The sequence below is a fragment of the Plasmodium cynomolgi genome, chromosome 6 (assembly GCF_000321355.1).
Source record: "Plasmodium cynomolgi strain B DNA, chromosome 6, whole genome shotgun sequence".
In the NCBI taxonomy this organism is placed as follows: Eukaryota; Apicomplexa; class Aconoidasida; order Haemosporida; family Plasmodiidae; genus Plasmodium; species Plasmodium cynomolgi.
This window is the reverse complement of record NC_020399.1, coordinates 580,000-597,799: the sequence shown is the minus strand read 5'-3', so window position 1 is coordinate 597,799 and position 17,800 is coordinate 580,000. Positions and strand designations below refer to the sequence as shown.

General features: G+C 41.5%; 5 protein-coding genes across 5 annotated transcripts; 4 read left to right on the top strand and 1 right to left on the bottom strand.

Moving 5' to 3' along the window:
* Positions 1–3,103: 3,103 nt before the first annotated feature.
* PCYB_062280 (hypothetical protein) lies at positions 3,104–6,201 on the top strand (the record flags this gene model as incomplete). Its single annotated transcript, XM_004221395.1, has 3 exons — positions 3,104–3,140; positions 3,368–3,446; positions 3,624–6,201. 3 exons carry the CDS (start codon positions 3,104–3,106, stop codon positions 6,199–6,201), a joined length of 2,694 nt encoding a protein of 897 aa, XP_004221443.1.
* A 1,053-nt stretch (positions 6,202–7,254) lies between these two features.
* On the top strand, positions 7,255–8,666 carry PCYB_062270 (hypothetical protein; the record flags this gene model as incomplete). Its single annotated transcript, XM_004221394.1, has 2 exons — positions 7,255–7,684; positions 8,326–8,666. The coding sequence occupies 2 exons, from the start codon at positions 7,255–7,257 to the stop codon at positions 8,664–8,666; spliced, it is 771 nt and encodes a 256-aa protein (XP_004221442.1).
* Positions 8,667–11,078: 2,412 nt separating this feature from the next.
* Positions 11,079–11,631, top strand: PCYB_062260 (hypothetical protein; the record flags this gene model as incomplete). Its single annotated transcript, XM_004221393.1, has 2 exons — positions 11,079–11,469; positions 11,594–11,631. 2 exons carry the CDS (start codon positions 11,079–11,081, stop codon positions 11,629–11,631), a joined length of 429 nt encoding a protein of 142 aa, XP_004221441.1.
* Positions 11,632–14,154: 2,523 nt separating this feature from the next.
* Positions 14,155–15,222, bottom strand: PCYB_062250 (brix domain containing protein; the record flags this gene model as incomplete). The annotated part of the gene is made up of 1 exon (XM_004221392.1): positions 14,155–15,222. The coding sequence occupies one exon, from the start codon at positions 15,220–15,222 to the stop codon at positions 14,155–14,157; it is 1,068 nt and encodes a 355-aa protein (XP_004221440.1).
* Positions 15,223–17,243: 2,021 nt separating this feature from the next.
* Positions 17,244–17,742, top strand: PCYB_062240 (hypothetical protein; the record flags this gene model as incomplete). Its single annotated transcript, XM_004221391.1, has 2 exons — positions 17,244–17,611; positions 17,634–17,742. 2 exons carry the CDS (start codon positions 17,244–17,246, stop codon positions 17,740–17,742), a joined length of 477 nt encoding a protein of 158 aa, XP_004221439.1.
* Between the last annotated feature and the right edge of the window lie 58 nt (positions 17,743–17,800).

Here is a 17,800-nt window from a genome sequence, read left to right as displayed (position 1 = left end):
TTTTTTTTTTTTTTTTTTCTTCTTCCGTTTGGTTTCATTGCGCCGTGTGCGGTCACCCTCGCGAAAACGCAAAAGCGAATGTAAAAATGAGAAACGGCACTGCTGAGGAAGGAACACCTGTGGAGGACGCAGGGGAAGACGTGCCTTCGAACAGAAGCAAAGACCACAATGAAAGTTGCGCGGAGCAGGCAGGAGACTCCACAAAGAAGTAACAAAAAAAAAAAAAAATCACACTTAAGATGAGAGAAGCACACCTATTGTGTATACCCATTTTCGCACAAAAATGGAGGAGAGTTTGAACTACCGTGCGCAAAGGGGTGATCCATTTAAAGTGGCATGACCGCCGCTAACTTCGTGTGGGACTGGTCAGCGGCGGAGTCAACCCGCAGATTCGCACCATCCATGCGGACACTTAGCCGAGACAACAATTTTACTATGGGGTATCCGAAAATGTGCTGCGCGGTGGGGATTCCCCTGCTAGTTTTACCTGCCCACTGATCTTAATAAACGCCCAAGGGGCTAGAGCGATGAAAAATTCACAAAGAGGATACACCCATACAGTTTGACACGCGTAGCAAATCGTTACACACTTGGTGCGGGTGGCAATGAGGGAGAGCACGTGCCCGCTGCCCACATGGGGACATACGTGCATGCGCGCACTGAGCGACTCGGATTTGTTCCCATTCACCATCTCCATGTAACTCCCATTTCGCAGAACTGACCTAACCGAAACTAACAAAATGAACAAGCCGGTGAATGGGTTTGCCGCTAACATCGCCATGGAGGCGCTCGCGAAGGCGTCCAGGTAAAAAAAAGAAAAGCGAAAAGAGAGAAAATAGCTAAAAAAGCGAAAAAAGAGAAAATAGCGAAAAAGCGCGCGCAGCTAAGTGTAGCTGCTCACCATATTCTAAAATATCGCTTTGCTGAACCAGCTGCTGCTCCCTTTGCGTCTCCTACTTGGGCAGCCAAACATATCCCCCTTCACCCCTTCCTCCTTTCCTTCCTTCCTTTTCTTCCACCCCATCGATGCAGATTTATTTCAAAAAATGAACGAGTCCAGAAGGAGTACAGCGGCGTGGGGCTAAACAACGCAGAAGATAATCAAGACTCGCGGGAGCGCCTGGACGTCAACGGACACACCGCTCATGCAGGTGGAGCGGAAATCGGACCAAACAGGAATTTGTAAGAATGGGAAGGGGAAAAGGCGCTCATGCTGAAGTGTCACTGTGTGTATGTTAACATGCTGGTGCACGGAGGAAGTAAGCCTACACCACCCCCCACGCACATATTATGCACCCCCCTTTTTTTTTTTTTTTCCTCGCTGTCTGCAGCTTACACGGGGCTCACTCCATCTTGCCAGGAACGGACAAGGAACTGCAGGAAAAGCTGAAGAACCGACGGTGTGACGAGTAAATGGGGGAGTCGTCCATTGGTCAGATCACCACGTTGGTTTTTTTCGACAATTTTGCCTTAGTTTTTTTTATCACCTTTTTGGTCACTTTTTTGGTCACTTTTTTGGTCACTTTATTGGTCACTTTTTTGATCATTCTTTCGATTTTTTTCATTTTTTTTTCATTTTTTTTTCCATTTTTTTTTCCATTTCCTTTCGATTTATTTTCCATTTCCCCCCGCTTGCTTCGACGCCTCCGCTTCATTGATCCTTTTTTTGCACCCAATTAAATCCGTTTTAGTAATGCCCAGCAGTGCGTCGGCGGAGCACCCCCGCTGATACTCCCTTGCAGGTGTCCGCACGTGTATATGTGCGTCCCTGTGCGTAATTTTTTTTTTTCTTTTTTTTTGCGTAGAGCCGCGTCATCTGCCCAAACGATGCTCAATTGCACAACACTACAAAAGGAACGAACTCTCCTCACACTTTGCACAAAGCACCCAAAAGGGGGAGGGGGCATTCTTTATCCACTCGCAAGTTTTGCATACAAGGCAGGTTTCTTTTTAATCACTATGGTGGACAACCCACTGTGACATGTAGAATAACGCACCGTAAGTGACGTTCCTCGACAGCAGGTTCTTTCCCCCCACGTGGGGTTATTACCCTGTCGTTTCAGTTCTCCATATTTTCAAGGGGAACCTGCACGGTGGAAAAAACGCATCAAACAGAAATCACCAATTGAGTGTACCAGTAATAAAGACACATGGGCAGCATTACACCGATGTAACGTGTGATCTCCTTTCTCTACCCAATTCATGGCGACATGTGTTGCCGATCCCTATTGGCTTTCATTTTTGGAGCACCCAATCCCATTTGTCCTCCTCCAGTATAACATGCCCCTCATCTTGGGATTCCCTCATAACTAGGATGTCTTTCCTCACGTGTCTGTTCCTTTATGTTCATTCTCTGTTTGCACAAACGAGGGCATATGTAACTGTTCACTTTGCGGGTTTCCTTCTTCAATATTGTCGTGTTTGGGTGAGACCCCATCCACATTCGTTCCCCTTTTTTCCGAGTGAGTCATTCAAAACGTGCATTTACAAAATGAGTTGGTTTTCCTGGGCATACCTACTCATATGTGCATCGTTTTGTGCAAACGATAGGGTGGAAAAGGGGACTCCAAAATGGGCATCGAGGGGTTTTGGGAGACAGGGATTTTTCTACCCCTCCCGTTAATCAATTTTTTTTTTTGCTTAAAAGGGGGTCAACTAAAAGAGGCTGCTATGTTGACTGTACAAGTTCGCGTAGCAAACACCGCGGTTTTGCTTTCCTAATTTTATTTTCCTCATTTTGTTTTAGCTGTTCTTTTTCTTACCCTTTCGTTTTTTTCCTTCCCCCGTTCCGCCTCCCCATTTTCTGCTTTCTTTTTTTTACCGACGCAACATTCGTGCAGCTGAGGAGGTGAGGAATAAATCCCCCACGGGCGCAAAAACAAAGCTGCGTGACGATGAAGCATTTAAAAAAAAAAAATTTCGAACCAATTTTTTGTAATTCCTACACAACAACTAGCCATGAAAAAAAAAATGTCAATGGAGGGATGGCCGCGTTGATGTTTCTTCATTAGCGGCGGGGAAAACTTTTTTTTTTTTTTCCCCCTCCCCTTTAAGTGTAAAATTGTAAAATGCGTGAGCATTTGCGTACTTTATATTTTTAAATATGACGGAAGAGAGCTCCTGTTCGAATGATTATTTCGGTAGGCATTTAGCTTCGCACGTTTTGTTTCGCAACGTTCATTTTGCCTTTCCGCGTTGCCACTGCTCAAGCAGAAGCGTGGTTGCCCAGACCGACGCACCAACCAGGCGGCCAACCGCTAGACCGGGCAGCCGCTTGGCAAGGAAGCCGCTAGTCCAGGCAGTCCCTTCACCGTGCCGCTTCACCGCGCCGCTTCACCGTGCCGCTTTTCTTCTTCCCCATTTTCAGTTTCGAACTTGCCGTACGATGTCACGGAGGAGGAGCTAAAGGATTTTTTAAAACCAACTTGCGAGGTTACCCACTGCAGGTAAGCAGAATGAAAAATATATATCCCCTCGGAGCTATGTTAAATGGGGAGTAGCTATCCAGGTGCTTCCCCATTTGAGGCACCCAAAGAGGGCTACTTAAGTGTGAACATCCAAACGATTCGATTCACATCACTCCGTTACGTTTCTGTTTGTTCCTCTCCCATACCCATGTGTAGACTGAAGAAGACAAATCTCGGCATTAAGAGCTGCCATGGATACATACGGTTCGGGGGTAGTCTTAACGATGTAGTGGCGTACACTCGAAGGGAGAAGCTCAAGGGTAGGCAGTTACTCATCGAATTAGTAGAAAACGAAAACGATGATGAGACAGACGATGGGGAAGGTGACGGAGCGGAAGATGGGACGGATGGGGAGAGGTTCCCTACGTGGGAACAGAGTCAGCGAGATGGTAGGTACCCCAATAGAGGATCAACCAAACAGCAGAGAGACGAACAAGCAAGGCGTAGAAACAAATGGAACACCAAAAAGGTAAGTGATAAGGTCGAAATTATTAACAAAAAAGGGATGATTACAAAACAGGGAAAGGCAATTCTTAGTAACATGCACATGTATGACTTAATCCTTTTGATTCATAAAATGCAACAGCTAGTTAGACTCTCTCCACAAACAGCCATTAAATTTCTGAGTAACAATAAAACGATTTTTTACTCCCTCATCCATGCTCTCTTCCTTTTGGGGATTCTAAATATAGAGATGAATCCCCTTAGTGAGGAGGATATCCCTCGGATGAAGTTTCATGCACTTAAGAATAAGTTCCAATTTTTGTGTGTGGACAGCGAGGAGGAAGGGGAGGTGGACGTGGACGTGGATGCTTTGAGGGGGCAGCAGTGCCACAAGGGGGTTAGCGGTTGGAATGAAGTCGATTTGGGAAACGCCGATAGGGGTGCGTCCGAATGGGGTGATGCTAACAGGGGTGCGTCCGAATGGGGTGATGCTAACCGGGGTGCTTCTGAATGGGGTGACGCTGACCGGGGTGGACCCGATCCAGGGGAGATGAGCGAGGGGGGAAGCCAGCCATGGGGAGGCCAAAATTACAACTACGAGCAGAGTGGCAGGAGACAGCTGTACGAGAGGGGAGGAAGGGCGAACGCAGCCAACATGGGGACCCCCTCATCATTGAATCATATACGGGGAAAGAACCAGCCGGTGAGTAGCAGAAAAAATGCATCCAGGGGGGTGTATTCCACAAGTCAGGCTACCTCTTATGGGGGAAATAATAACAGTTATGCCTCGTTTAACCATGTGTATGTGCCATCGGACGAAGGTCAGAGTGGGTACCCATTGGACAGGGATTCCCCTTTTGGAGAAATGGAGAGGGAAGTAGCGAAGGGGGAGGCATTGAATGGGGAGAGCCAAATGGGTCGATCGAATTTGTATAGAACGGTTGGAAGCACTCACCACTCGCGGCAGCAACTCGCCCCGCTCACCCTCTCCATGAACAACAGAAGGGGTGACACCGGCATGTACCCCCTCCAGGGTATCTACTCCAGCAAACACACAATGAAGGGAGGCAAACTGAAGAGCAAAAATAAACAAAAGAATAAGCAAAAGAATAAACAGAACAGTAAGCAGAATAATAAGCAAAAGAACAAGCCAAAGAGCTCTGCCAACATGATGCCCCTTGGAAGTAAAGCGGTGGGTGGTAATCTGTTCGCAGGTGGGGGGAACAGACCTCTCGACTATGACAGTAATAGTATGCAGGGAAATCCCAACCTGTATGATTACGGACAGGAATACCCCAGTGGAAGGAGTACAGGGTTGTATGGAATGCGTGGCCATGGTGATACAAAGATGGAAAAGGAGACTTATTATGAGAATTATTACGCGAGTGATTCTGTTGCTGGGCATCGTGGGGAAGGGGCAGACCCGTTTGATACACATATCAATTACAAAGACGAAGTGAGCAACGTGCGGATGAACAGCTATAACGGTAACTCACAACGAAGGGGTAACCCCACAGAGGGGTGCTTAGCCAATAGAAGGAAAGATAGCATAAGTAACTGGGAAGGAAATGATGGAACGTACCAAAGTGACCCTAGCGATGTGGGTGGAATGGATGCGAGGAAGAACCAAGGAGGCAATCGTACGAGGGAGGAAGCCATCGGGGGAGAGGAATCCGTCGTAGGAGAGGAATCCATCGGGGGAGAGAAACCCATCGGGGGGGAGAAATCCATCGGGGGAGAGGAAGCCATAGGAGGACAATCCACCTCGGCACTTTACTGGAGGAGCATGTCAAGAAAGGGTCATTACCAGTTGGACAGCGAGACGGTGAGGAGAGATAGCCAAACGAGTGACCAACAAGGAGAAAACACAGCCGAAGAAAAACATCTCGAATTGGGAAAGAGGTTAATCCAAAAAATTAACACGTCGAATAGCCAACGGAGAGGAATCAAACTAATCGACAGAAACAGGGGAAGTCAAAAATTGAAAGAAGAGAACGTTATTAAGATAAAGAGTGTAGACATATGTAACGAAGTAGAAAAGACGCAAGAAAATCTGTTAAGTAGTAGCTTGAAGGCGCTATTGAAAAAAGTAAACTTAAGCTTGAAAGACATTCCCTATGCTGAGGAAGATTTGGTAAAGGAGGTGATTAATGAGAAGCCTATCCTGGAGAACATCCTCATTAGTAAATATTCGGATATGGCGAACTGGAACCGGGACCAGGTATTGCGAGTGCTGTCCATTCGGAAGTCGCTGAAAAGTCGCGGCTACAGCGTCAACGGGGTCATCTGATGGGAGGGAAGGGAAAGAAAGTAGCGGACGAGCAGCAAGATACCTTTTTAAGCTTGCTCGCGAAAGGGGGGTGGTTCATTTAGGAAACCTGCTCTACCTGCTTCTCTTTTTTTTTTTTTTTTTGTGTATATTTTTGCCTTAAATAACTTTCGAGTGTCAAACGTTTTTTTTTAAGTGATGCGCGGCGAAAAAGAAAAAAAAAAAAAAAAAGACGAAAGAGGGGAAATCTATTAATACAAAACAAATATGTAAAAAAGAGTATTGGTAAGCGACGAATGTACTCTTATATATATAGGAATAGACAGCATATTTCTATAAATACCTAACACAATTTAATCAATTAATTAATCGAATAGTTGTCCTATGAGAGTATATGTTCAACGTAGAATATTGAGAAATACAAAAGCACGATAGGAAGTGTCGAGTGGAGAGTGCTAAAAGTAAACCCATATATAGTGCGTGATAAGGTTTTAATAATAACCCAAGGTATGAAATATTATTCATGTATATAGTATAACTCGAAATACTTATTGAAAGAATTAAATTTTTAGAAAAAAAATTGAAAAAAAGTGCTAGGGAGAGTGATACGATAGTGAACAAAATTACAAGAAATATGAACCCTAGGAAGGAAAGAAGGAACTCATACTACTAAGCAATTATATGACGAATAAAAACAGAAAGGAAAAAAGGAATAAATGTTTGCGTGAGTGAACGAGCAATTTATGCATGCTATTAGAAAACATATATAATACAGTATAATGAATGCTTATATCAATATAAGTAATTAATAGGAGAACTGATGATACAGGGAGGAATAAGTCTATTATACTGGGGAATACGACTAAATTAGAAGGAGCCTTAGGAATATATTGAAAATGGCGAAGGTAATAGAATTTCCCCCTGCAATAAATAAACACATAGTACACAAAAAAAATTTGCTATAGTGTATAATGTATTAAAGTATGCATGCGTAACACAGCACACATGTCCTTTTCACGATATTCTCAGGAAGTATGTTCATGCTCTACAACTTGCCAAGCGATGTACCGTGATATGGATTGGAAGACAACGCGGATTGGTGGATGTAATGATAAATACAACCAAATAATAGGAGAACTACAGGAAGAACTGAAGAAACATGGAAATATTCAAGCGAAGGCGAATAACATTTTGAATGCCTGGATATATACAAGTAACAAAGGGAATTATGTACGAGGTACTTTTTGTAATTTATTTTACTATTGGCTAGGAGATTTAATATCCAAAAATATAGATGTAAGCACCCCTAGTTTATTCTCGCAGACTATGCAAACAATTTATGGAATTCTAGGGAAATGTAATAATAAACAGGCGTGTCATATTAAATACAAGGATATTGACACGGCTACTTTCAGGAGGATGAAAGAACTGTTTGATTATAAGTATTATTATGATCAAACATGTAGGACATATCCAAGGAAAAATAATAACTGTCCGCGTGCAAGTAAATCATGTATAGAAAAAGCAAGCCAAGACTATGCCTATATGTTAAAGGAATGTACTGAAAATAATAATAATAATAATAGCGAAAAAAAGGATTATTGCACGGAATTACTTACAATAATGTTCAGTGCTATTGCCATAGGTCGCAATATTCAGAATCCATTAGACATATATAATACATTAAAGCCAGAAGTACGCACAGTGCGTGCAAATGGTTATGATCCTGTATCATTAGGGCCCCAGGAACCCCCCAAATCATCACAATTAACACAAACAGCACAATCAGCAGTATTAGCACAATCAGCAGAAACAGCAAAAACAACACAACCAGCAGAAACAGAAAAAAAAACACACCCAGCAGAACCAGCAGAAACAGCACAACCAGCAGCCCAAGGAGTGCAGACTCATAGTCAAAGTGTGAATGGTCCTGAAGCCCCTAATAATACTGTGGAACATGGTGTCCCCCTTGGTACAGAAAATACGGAGAATTTTCAGGAAATTTCTGAGGAGGGATCTCAAGGTAGAATATTTTATGATGGGTATCTGATTGTGCTTGAGCATTACAATATAACGGTTAAATAATTTCAAGTGTGGTCGCTGTTTGACCATGCTTAATTCATTCCCTTTTATTTCCCTTTTCAGGTGTAGAAACAGATTATGCAGAGACGCATTCTACAGGTTATGGCTCTCATCATGGCGATTCTGTCGTCGATGGCAGAAATGATGATCCTTCTCCTCCGTACACCAAACCCGAGCAGGCAGTTTTCAGTAATTCTTTTCCTTATTTTAACCGTACTAATGGTTTCTCTGGTGATGAAGTTACAACTGCTGGTGTTGGAGATAAAAGAGCTGGTGCTGCAGATGCCGATCAGGGTTTCACCTTCCCTAGCATCGATATTTTCAACTATGCACTCCCAGCCGCAGGAGTTGCATCGGTCACCTTCTTCCTATATAAGGTACAACTCAATTCACAGAGGGCATAATATGTTGGACGAGCATATATCATCCCTGTGAAGAATGAGTATTAATATAAACTGTGTTATGCACATGTGTTACCTGTTTAATGCACTTCCTTTCAGTACTCCCCGTTATTTTCTTGGATGAGGAACTCTCCCAGGAGAAAAATGAGGAGAAACATTAAAAATGGCGTGGATATGTATGCAGACCCTTTGGGGGGCGATCCAGCAGCATATCCAGGAGCGTATCCACCAGAGGGTCCATTCGGAGATGTTACAGATTATGATACAGTAAACCCTACATTATTTTTTGATGGTCAACCTGGAACAAATGATGGTGAGCCATGGATGAATATAGGTTATCAACATATATAACATCATTCCTATATTATAAATAGCATGCCACGTGTTCTTCGAGTTATTCAGCGTATGTAATTTGTACCCCCAAATTATAAGTAGCATGCAATATGGTGGGCACGCAAAATAGCATGCAACATTGAATAAATGCCCCCCCCCCTGGTAGGACAAAAATGAACGCACAGTAGTACATACTGTGTAGAAGCAAAGTGATATTTCCCTTTTTTCCGTCTCTTTTTTTCGCCCCTTTTTTCCGTCCTTTTTTTATCTATTGTTTATTCCTATATGTGTTACACGAAAACTCCGCATGCGGAACATGGATGATGGTGATGATTTATATTCATTCATGTATATTGTAATGGTGCACATGAAAAATGATGCACTAGCCGAAACATAACTAATGTTGAATACAACATACGAAGCAGTTAACTCATTGGCATATATGCAAAAATGAGACTCCAGTTTCTTCTTCCTTCCATTATTCACCATTATATGTGAAGGAGGAAGAAAAATATTGAGTACAGGTACACCTTTTTATTTTATTTTATTCTTCCAAATGTATAATTTACATATATGGTGGATTTGTGGTACACAATACGAATAAAGGATAGACAATAATCCTTCATTAAGAATGATGAACAACTTTAATTAATTTTTGAACAGTTCAATAAATAAAAATAACATGCACTCAATTATTTTACGACGTTATATTTTTCATATAATATTATGAGCACGAATTTTTATGTTCTGGCTAATGCGTATTTTCACCGGAGGAATGAGACGGGAGCGGGTTGAATGCACGGAGAGGAATTCATAAGAATTGCATATAAGCGGGAAAGGAATAATCGTGCTACATACACAGGGAAATAAAAATTTGAAGGAAATTAATACAGCAGTAAAATATTCCATTAAAAAATGAATCGAAGATTCCAATAAATACTGATACTGATGATAGTACAACTTTATCTTCAAATAATTTCGAAGAAGAAATTTAAATAATGGTAAAAGTACCAGTTTAAAGGACAACATTTTAAAAAGAAAAAAAATAAATTTAATTGTAAATCTTTTGCATTTCTCAAAAGAAAAGGGAAAAAAAAAAGGAAAGAGAAAAAAAAAAAAAACAGAAAAAAGAAAAGGGAGGAATACAGTAAGAGGGAGTGAGTAGAATGTTGCGTGTGAATTGTAGAATATTGTAAAAGAAAAGAAAAAAAGAAAAAAAAAAGAAAAAAGGGAAATTTATTAATACAGAACAAATATGTAAAGAGTATTGGTAAGCGACGAAAGTACGCTTATATATATAGGAATAGACATCATGTTTCTAAAAATACAAAGCACAATTTAATCAATTAATTAATCGAATAGTTGTCCTATGAGATTATATGCTCAACGTAGGATATTAGGAAATACAAAAGTACGATAGGAAGTGTCGAATAGAGAATGCTAAAAGTAAAGCCATATATAGTGCATGATAAGGTTTTAATAATAACTCAAGGTATGAAATATTATTCATGTATATAGTATAACTCGAAATACTTATTGAAAGAATTAAATTTTTAGAAAAAAAATGGAAAAAAGTGCTAGGGAGAGTGATACGATAGTGAACAAAATTACAAGAAATATGAACCCTAGGAAGGAAAGAAGGAACTCATACTACTAAGCAATTATATGACGAATAAAAACAGAAAGGGAAAAAGGAATAAATGTTTGCACGAGTGAACGAGGAATTTATGTATGCTATTAGAAAACGTATATAATACAGTATAATGAATACTTCTATAAGTATAAGCATATGCATAGGTAATTAATAGAACTGAGGATACAAGGAGGAATAAGAGCATTATACAGGGGGATACGAGTAAAATAGGAGCCTTAGAAATATATTGAAAATGGAGGGGGTAATAGTATTTTCTGGTGCTATAAATAAACACTTAGTACACAACAAATTTTTTCTATAGTTTATAATGTATTAAAATATACATGAATAATGCAGCGCACATGTCCTTTTCACGATATTCTTAGGGAGTATGTTCATGCTCTAGAACTTGCAAAACGATGTACCGTGATCTGGAGTTGGCACATAGGATGGGTAGTTGTAATGGTAAATACGAACAAATATTAGGAGAACTAAAGGATGAACTGAAGAACCATGCAAAGAGTAAAGCGATGGTGAATAACATTTTGAATGCCTGGATATATATAAGTAACAAAAAGAATTATGTACAAGGTACTTTTTGTGAATTATTTTACTATTGGTTAGGAGATTTAATATCAAAAGATGTAAATACAAGCACCTCTAGTTCATTCTCGAAGACTATGCAAAATGTTTATGGAATTCTAAAGAATTGTAGTAATATAGATAAGTGTAAAAATAAATACCCGGGTATTGACACGGGTAATTTCGAGCGGATGAAAGAATTGTATGATTATAAGTATTATTATCGTGAATGGAAAAGTAATCGAAAGAGCTGTTCGCGTGATTGTGCACAATGTATAAAAAAAGCAAGCGATTACTATGTCCATATGTTGAACAATGAATGTACTAAAACTAATAATAGGGAAAAAAAGGATTATTGCACAGATTTCCTTTCAATGTTCAGTATTAATGGAGGAGGTCACAGAGCTCAGGATCCAGTAAACTTATATAATACATTAAGAACAAAAGATATACCCATAGTGCATGCAAAGGATAATGCCCCAGTATCATTAGTGCCCCTGGCACCCCCCAAACCAGCACTATTAACACAAACAGAACAAACAGTACAAACAGCACAAACAGAACAATTACCACAAAGAGCAGAATCAGCACAATCAGAACCCCTCGAATCAGCACAACCAGCAGCCCAAGGAGTGCAGACCCTTGTTGACAGTGTGAATGGCCATGAAGTCCCTAAAAATAGTGTGGATAATGGTGACACCCTTATTACAAACCATGTGGAGAGTTTTCAGGAATTTTCTGATAAGGGACCTGAAGGTAGAATATTTTCTGATGGGTATCTGATGGTGCTTGTGCATTACAATACAACGGTTAAATAATTTCAAGTGTTATCGCTGTTTGACCATGCTCAATTCATTCCCTTTTATTTTATTTCCCTTTTCAGACGAAGAAAGAGGTCTTGGAGAGGAACATCCTGTAGAAGATGACTTGGATCTTGACGATGCCGTCGTCGATGGCGAAATAGATGACCCTCCTCCTCGGAACCTCAATCCCAACCATGCAGATTACAGTGATAATATTTTATCTGAAGTTTTCTTTACTAATGGTTTCTCTGATGATGAAGATAAAAATGATGGTGTTGGAGATACACATACTCGTGTTGGTAATACAAATGCTGATGTTGGAGATGCCGATCAGGGTTTCACCTTCCCTGACATCGACATTTCCAACTATGCACTCCCAGCCGCGGGAGTTGCATCGGTCACCTTCTTCCTATATAAGGTACAATTCTATTCACAGTGTGCATAATATGTTGGACGAGCTTATATCATCACCGTGAAGAATGAATGTTCATGTAAAGTGCGTTATACACATATGATACCTGTTTTATGCACTTCCTTTCAGTACACCCCGTTATTTTCTTGGATGAGGAACTCTCCCAGGAGAAGAATGAGGAGAAACATTAAAAATGGCATGGATATGCATGCAGACCCTTTAGGGGGCGATCCAGCAGCATTTTCAGCAGCATATTCAGAAGCACATTCAGAAGCATATCCAACAGAATATTCAGCACCTTATTCAGAAGCACATTCAGCACCTTATTCAGATGCATATTCAGAAGCTTATCCAACAGAGTATTCTGCACCTTATTTAGAAGCACATTCAGAAGCTTATCCAACAGAATATTCAGCAGCACATTCAGCAGCACGTTCAGAAGCATATTCAGATGCACATTCAGAAGCATATTCAACAGACGGCTCATTCGAAAGTGTTACAGAATATGGAACGGAGAACTCATCATTATATGATGGGCATCCTAGAAGAAATGACAGTGATCAATGGATGAATATAAGTTATCAACATATATAACATCTTTCCTAAATTATAAGTAGCATGCAATATGGTGGGCATGCAATATGATGAACATGCAAAATAGCATGCAACATTGAATGAATGTCCCCCCCCTGGGAGGAAAAAAATAAACGCACGGTAGTTCATACTGTGTAGAAGCAAAGTGAATTTTCCTTTTTTTCCGTCCCTTTTTTTTCCGTCCTTTTTTTCCGTCCTTTTTTTCCGTCCTTTCTTTATCTATTGTTTATCGTTGTATGTGTTACACGAAACCTCCACATGCGGAACATGGATGATGGTGATTTATAATCATTTATGTATATTATGATGATGCATGTGGAAAACGACGAACCAGCCGAAACATAACTAATGTTGAATACAACGTACAACGCAGTTAACTCATTGGCATATATGCAAAAATGAGGCTCCAGTTTCTTCTTCCATTATTCATCATTATACGCGAAAAAGGAAGAAAAATATTCGGTACAGGCACACCTTTTTATTTTATTTTATTCTTCCAAATGTATAATTTGCATATATGATGGATTTGCGGTGTACAATACGAATAAAGTATAGACAGTAATCCTTCTTTAAGAATGATGAACAGCTTTAATTAATTTTTGAACAGTCAAATAAATACAAATAACATGCACTCAATTATTTTACGACGTTATATTTTTCATATAATATTATGAGCACGAATTTTTATGTTCTGGCTAATGCGTATTTTCATCGGAGGAATGAGACGGGAGCGGGTTGAATACACGGAGAGGAATTCATAAGAATTGCGTATAAGCGGGAAAGGAATAATCGTGCTACATACACAGGGAAATAAATATTTGAGAGAAATTAATGCAGCAGTAAAATATCCCTTTAAAAAATGACTGGAAAAATCCGATACATACTGATGAGGGTACTATTTTATATTCAAATAATTTCAAAGAAATTTAAATAATGGCAAAAGTACCATTTTAAGGGACAATATTTTTTAAAAAGAAAAGAATTAAATTTAATTGTACATCTTTTATATTTCTCAAAAGAAAAGGAAAAAAAAAATGCAAAATGATGGGCCAACAAATGATGGTCCAACAAATGATGGGCTAACAAATGAAGAGCCAACAAATGACCAGGGCGGGACGAACACACAGCACATCATTAAAACGCTTGGGGCACACCTCTTGCATTTTTCCCTCCACCTGGGTGGGTCCTGCGCCCCGCTTTCTTCACTCGATTGTGCAGCTTCGTATGCTTCGTGTGCAGCTTTCCAAAGCTCTGCTTCTGCACGTAGACTCGTTTGATGCTGTTCCCCAATTCGTCCACTTGTACGTTCCTTAATTTATTTTTTTTGCTTTTCTTCTTTAACTGTTCATCCACGTTTTTGGTTGCCTCTTCGAATAGGCGGTAGTTTGCAATCTGGGAATTGTTCATAACAAATGTGAAGCGTGGGCCGACCTCCTCCAAGGCGGGAGGGTCACCTTTCTGTGGGGGGTAGAAGTGCTCCTTCTGGAGTAGGTACTGCCGGAAGGAGAGGACCTGCTTTGAGTTTCCATCCCCATTCAGCGCGCTGCCACCCCCGCTCGGTGCGCTTCCACCACCGCTCAGCTCGCTGCCATCCCCGCTCAGCGCGCTAATCACGATGAGGCGCTGCACAGAGGAGCTGCTCACTGCTTCTACATTCCTGTGCTTGAAGAAGTCAAAAAGGACATTTCGCAAATTCTTCGTAATGTCAGTCTCCTCAAAGTAGGACCCCTGAATGAGAACAATCGGCTTGGTGTCACACAGGACGTCCTTTGCACGCGAAAATATTTTCATAGGAATGTACGATAGCAATGTAAACACGTAAAAATCGAACAGCTTGTTGTTGTATAATCTTCCAATAATAAATCTCGAAGGCTTCTTCTTCGTCGAAAAAACGGATAAAAAAAAGGAGCAGCTGTTATGTACACATATGTCAACCACCTCATTCAGTTTCGTTTGTATGTCTGCCAAGTTGGGATGCACTTTGGGCATGTAGCATGTGAAAGGCTTATGTAGATTGTACAGATCCTGCATGAAATTTTTTAATTCCTCCGTCCTCTTGTTGCTCGAAATGAATAAGCAGTTTTTGGTGGACTCGTGTAACTCTCCTTTTCGCTTTTTCAAAATTAAATTTCCCTTTCTCGTCTTCGCCTTTCCTTCCTCCAACCGCTCGATGATTTCTTCCTTGCTTTCCTCGTCCTCCATTTTGGAAGGGGGGCCTCTCAAAAGGGGAGCTATACTTCAGAAGACCTACGCGAAAGAGCCCCCCGCTAATCCGTATGTACTCCTTCACGTTTGTGTGCCTTCCTCTGCTGCCTCCAAAAAGGGTCCTTTCTTCTATGTTGTGCGGCGTATCGCAGATATTTCTGCCGCTGTACTCTTATGTTGTCATGCGGATTGGGGTGATTGCCCAAGGGGGTCTTTCTTACAGCTTCTCCTTTGCTTCTTCTTTGCTTCTCCCCCTTCGCAGTCGAGAACGCCCCGCCTGCTCAGCGTTTCTGCGTTAGCTACTTAAGCTGCTGCAGATGATGTAGCCACTTCCCGCAGCTGCTGCTGATGGGGGGCCCCGTGTAGCTAACAGACGGGAGTAAAAAGTCTCACCCGTTCTGGTCACTGAGGAGCGGCCTTACGCACAAGTATACATAGGCACATGCATACAAGTAGGGTTATATTTTTTCCGCTGCGCTCCTTCGATGGGGGGAAACATATGACGTGACGGAACTTCGCGAAGAAGCAGAGAGGTTAAGAGGAAAAAAAAAAAAAAACCCCTTCAGATGTAATGAAAAGCACTCCAAGTTGCGCGAAGCTTTCAAAAAAATGGAGGAAAAAAAAACTAGTTTGGGGGGACGTGGCACCACTTGGGAAATTTCAACATAAATAAATTCATACAGATTAGAGATACGTGCATAGGATAATGGCATTCATGGGAAGGGAAGCATATCTTATCTTCTCCGTGGGGTTCCCCTCTTTTGCGCCTCTTTTCCCCGACAGCGAATTTGGCAGAGTGGCATACCCGATGGGTGAGAATAAAAAAAAAAAAAAAAAAAGAGAGCAACTGTGACGCCCACCTACAACGGGGAAGAAGTTTTCGTAAAAAAAAAAAAAGGGGGAGGGGAAAAAGAAAGTCGACTACTATCCCCGCGCGGAGGTTATACAAATAAACGCTTACATTTATTTGTAGCGTATGTATGTGACGTATGAAGGTGCCCCTTTGTATGCAGAGCCACTCTGCATTATTTCAGAGTTGACTGACTGCTTCATTTTAGCAACTAGCCAAGCGGGATAAAGCCAGCAAACTTTTTTTACTTATCTGCAGCGTAGGGTAGAAAAAATCGAAACCAGCCTCGCTATTTTCACCTGCGCTAAGGGGGGGGAATACCGAAACTCCCCCCTTTAATGCGCATCAACTTTGTCGAGTAGTGCTCATTTCACTGCAATTTGTTACTTCACCAACAGTCGGGGAGGCGAGGTGATGATAAAAGTAACCCATCGTCCCGTTAACGTTGCTGTCGATACGTAGTAGCTACACTGATTGGGCAGTCTCTCTGTGGCATTTTTTTTTTTCTTCCCAGCGCGTTGTTATTTTGTATGTATGCTTTTCCCACCAGGGGAACCCTCACCCATTGCCTCCTTCAGTGCCTACGACTGGGCCACTTCTTTGCCACTTCTGTGCATCCTGCTGCGCGCCCTGTGTTTGCCGCTCTCATTTTAACCGTGGAACAAAATGAAGGCACTCCCAGTGGAGGCAGACCGGATGGGGAAGAAGAAAAAGGAGAAGAAGGCCCTCCATAGCAACAACGGGGAAGAGGTTCGCATAAAAAAGAAAAAAAAAAACGGAACGGAGACTCTGCTGAAAAAGAAGGGAAGCACATCAACGAAGGAGGACGCCGTGAGGAAAATTATTAAAAAGTTGAAGCGGATGGGTTCGCTGGGGGGGGAGAAACGGAGCAAGAAGGGGGAAGGGATAGGGAAGAAGCCCAAAAAGGAGGCAACCAAGTTGAGGAAGGTTACCCCGAAAGGGAGCTTGCTGAGGAAAGGCCACCCGCAGGTCGCCCCCCGGGACAGACGCGGACGACTTCGCTGAAGCCAAACGGCTTGCCCAAAACAAAGCCCTCCTCGCGAAAAAGCGAAAAGAAATAATGATCAAAGTAACCCCCAGTGAGGGGAATAACGAATGGTTGGAAAAGTTAGACCTGACCTGCTCGCAAAACTTTTACTTAAAAAAAATGAAATTATTTGGAAACTGCCAAGTGAGGGAAAGTGAATTTTTGAGACTCACACATGAAAACGTAGTGGAGGGTCTGAAGAAGCTACAAGATCTACATATCTCCTTTAACAGGCCTTACGACTTCTTAGCAGATATGATAAAGAGTGACCTACATATGGAAAGAGTTAGACAAAAGATTGTGAAGGATCATGAGAGGGTGGAAGAAAAGGAAAAAAATAAAATAAAAAGAATGAACAAAAAATTTAATAAAAAAAGTGGCTCTGCAAAAGTTGCTAGCCAAATGGAAGCTATAGAGAAAAAAAAAAACTTGCAGAAGATTGACCAGCTGCGGAAGGAAGATAAGCTTAATACGCTCAATGTGCAGGAGTTTTTTCTGAAGCACGCTAAGTCGGACCAAGAGAAGGGCCGCCGGGGGGGGAGCACACAGAGCGACCGGAAGGGGAATACAAAAAGAGACCAAAAAGGAAATACAAAAAGCGATAGAAAGGGGAATATAAGAAGCGATAGAAAGGGGAACACACAAAGCGATCGAAAGGGGAACACACAAAGCGATCG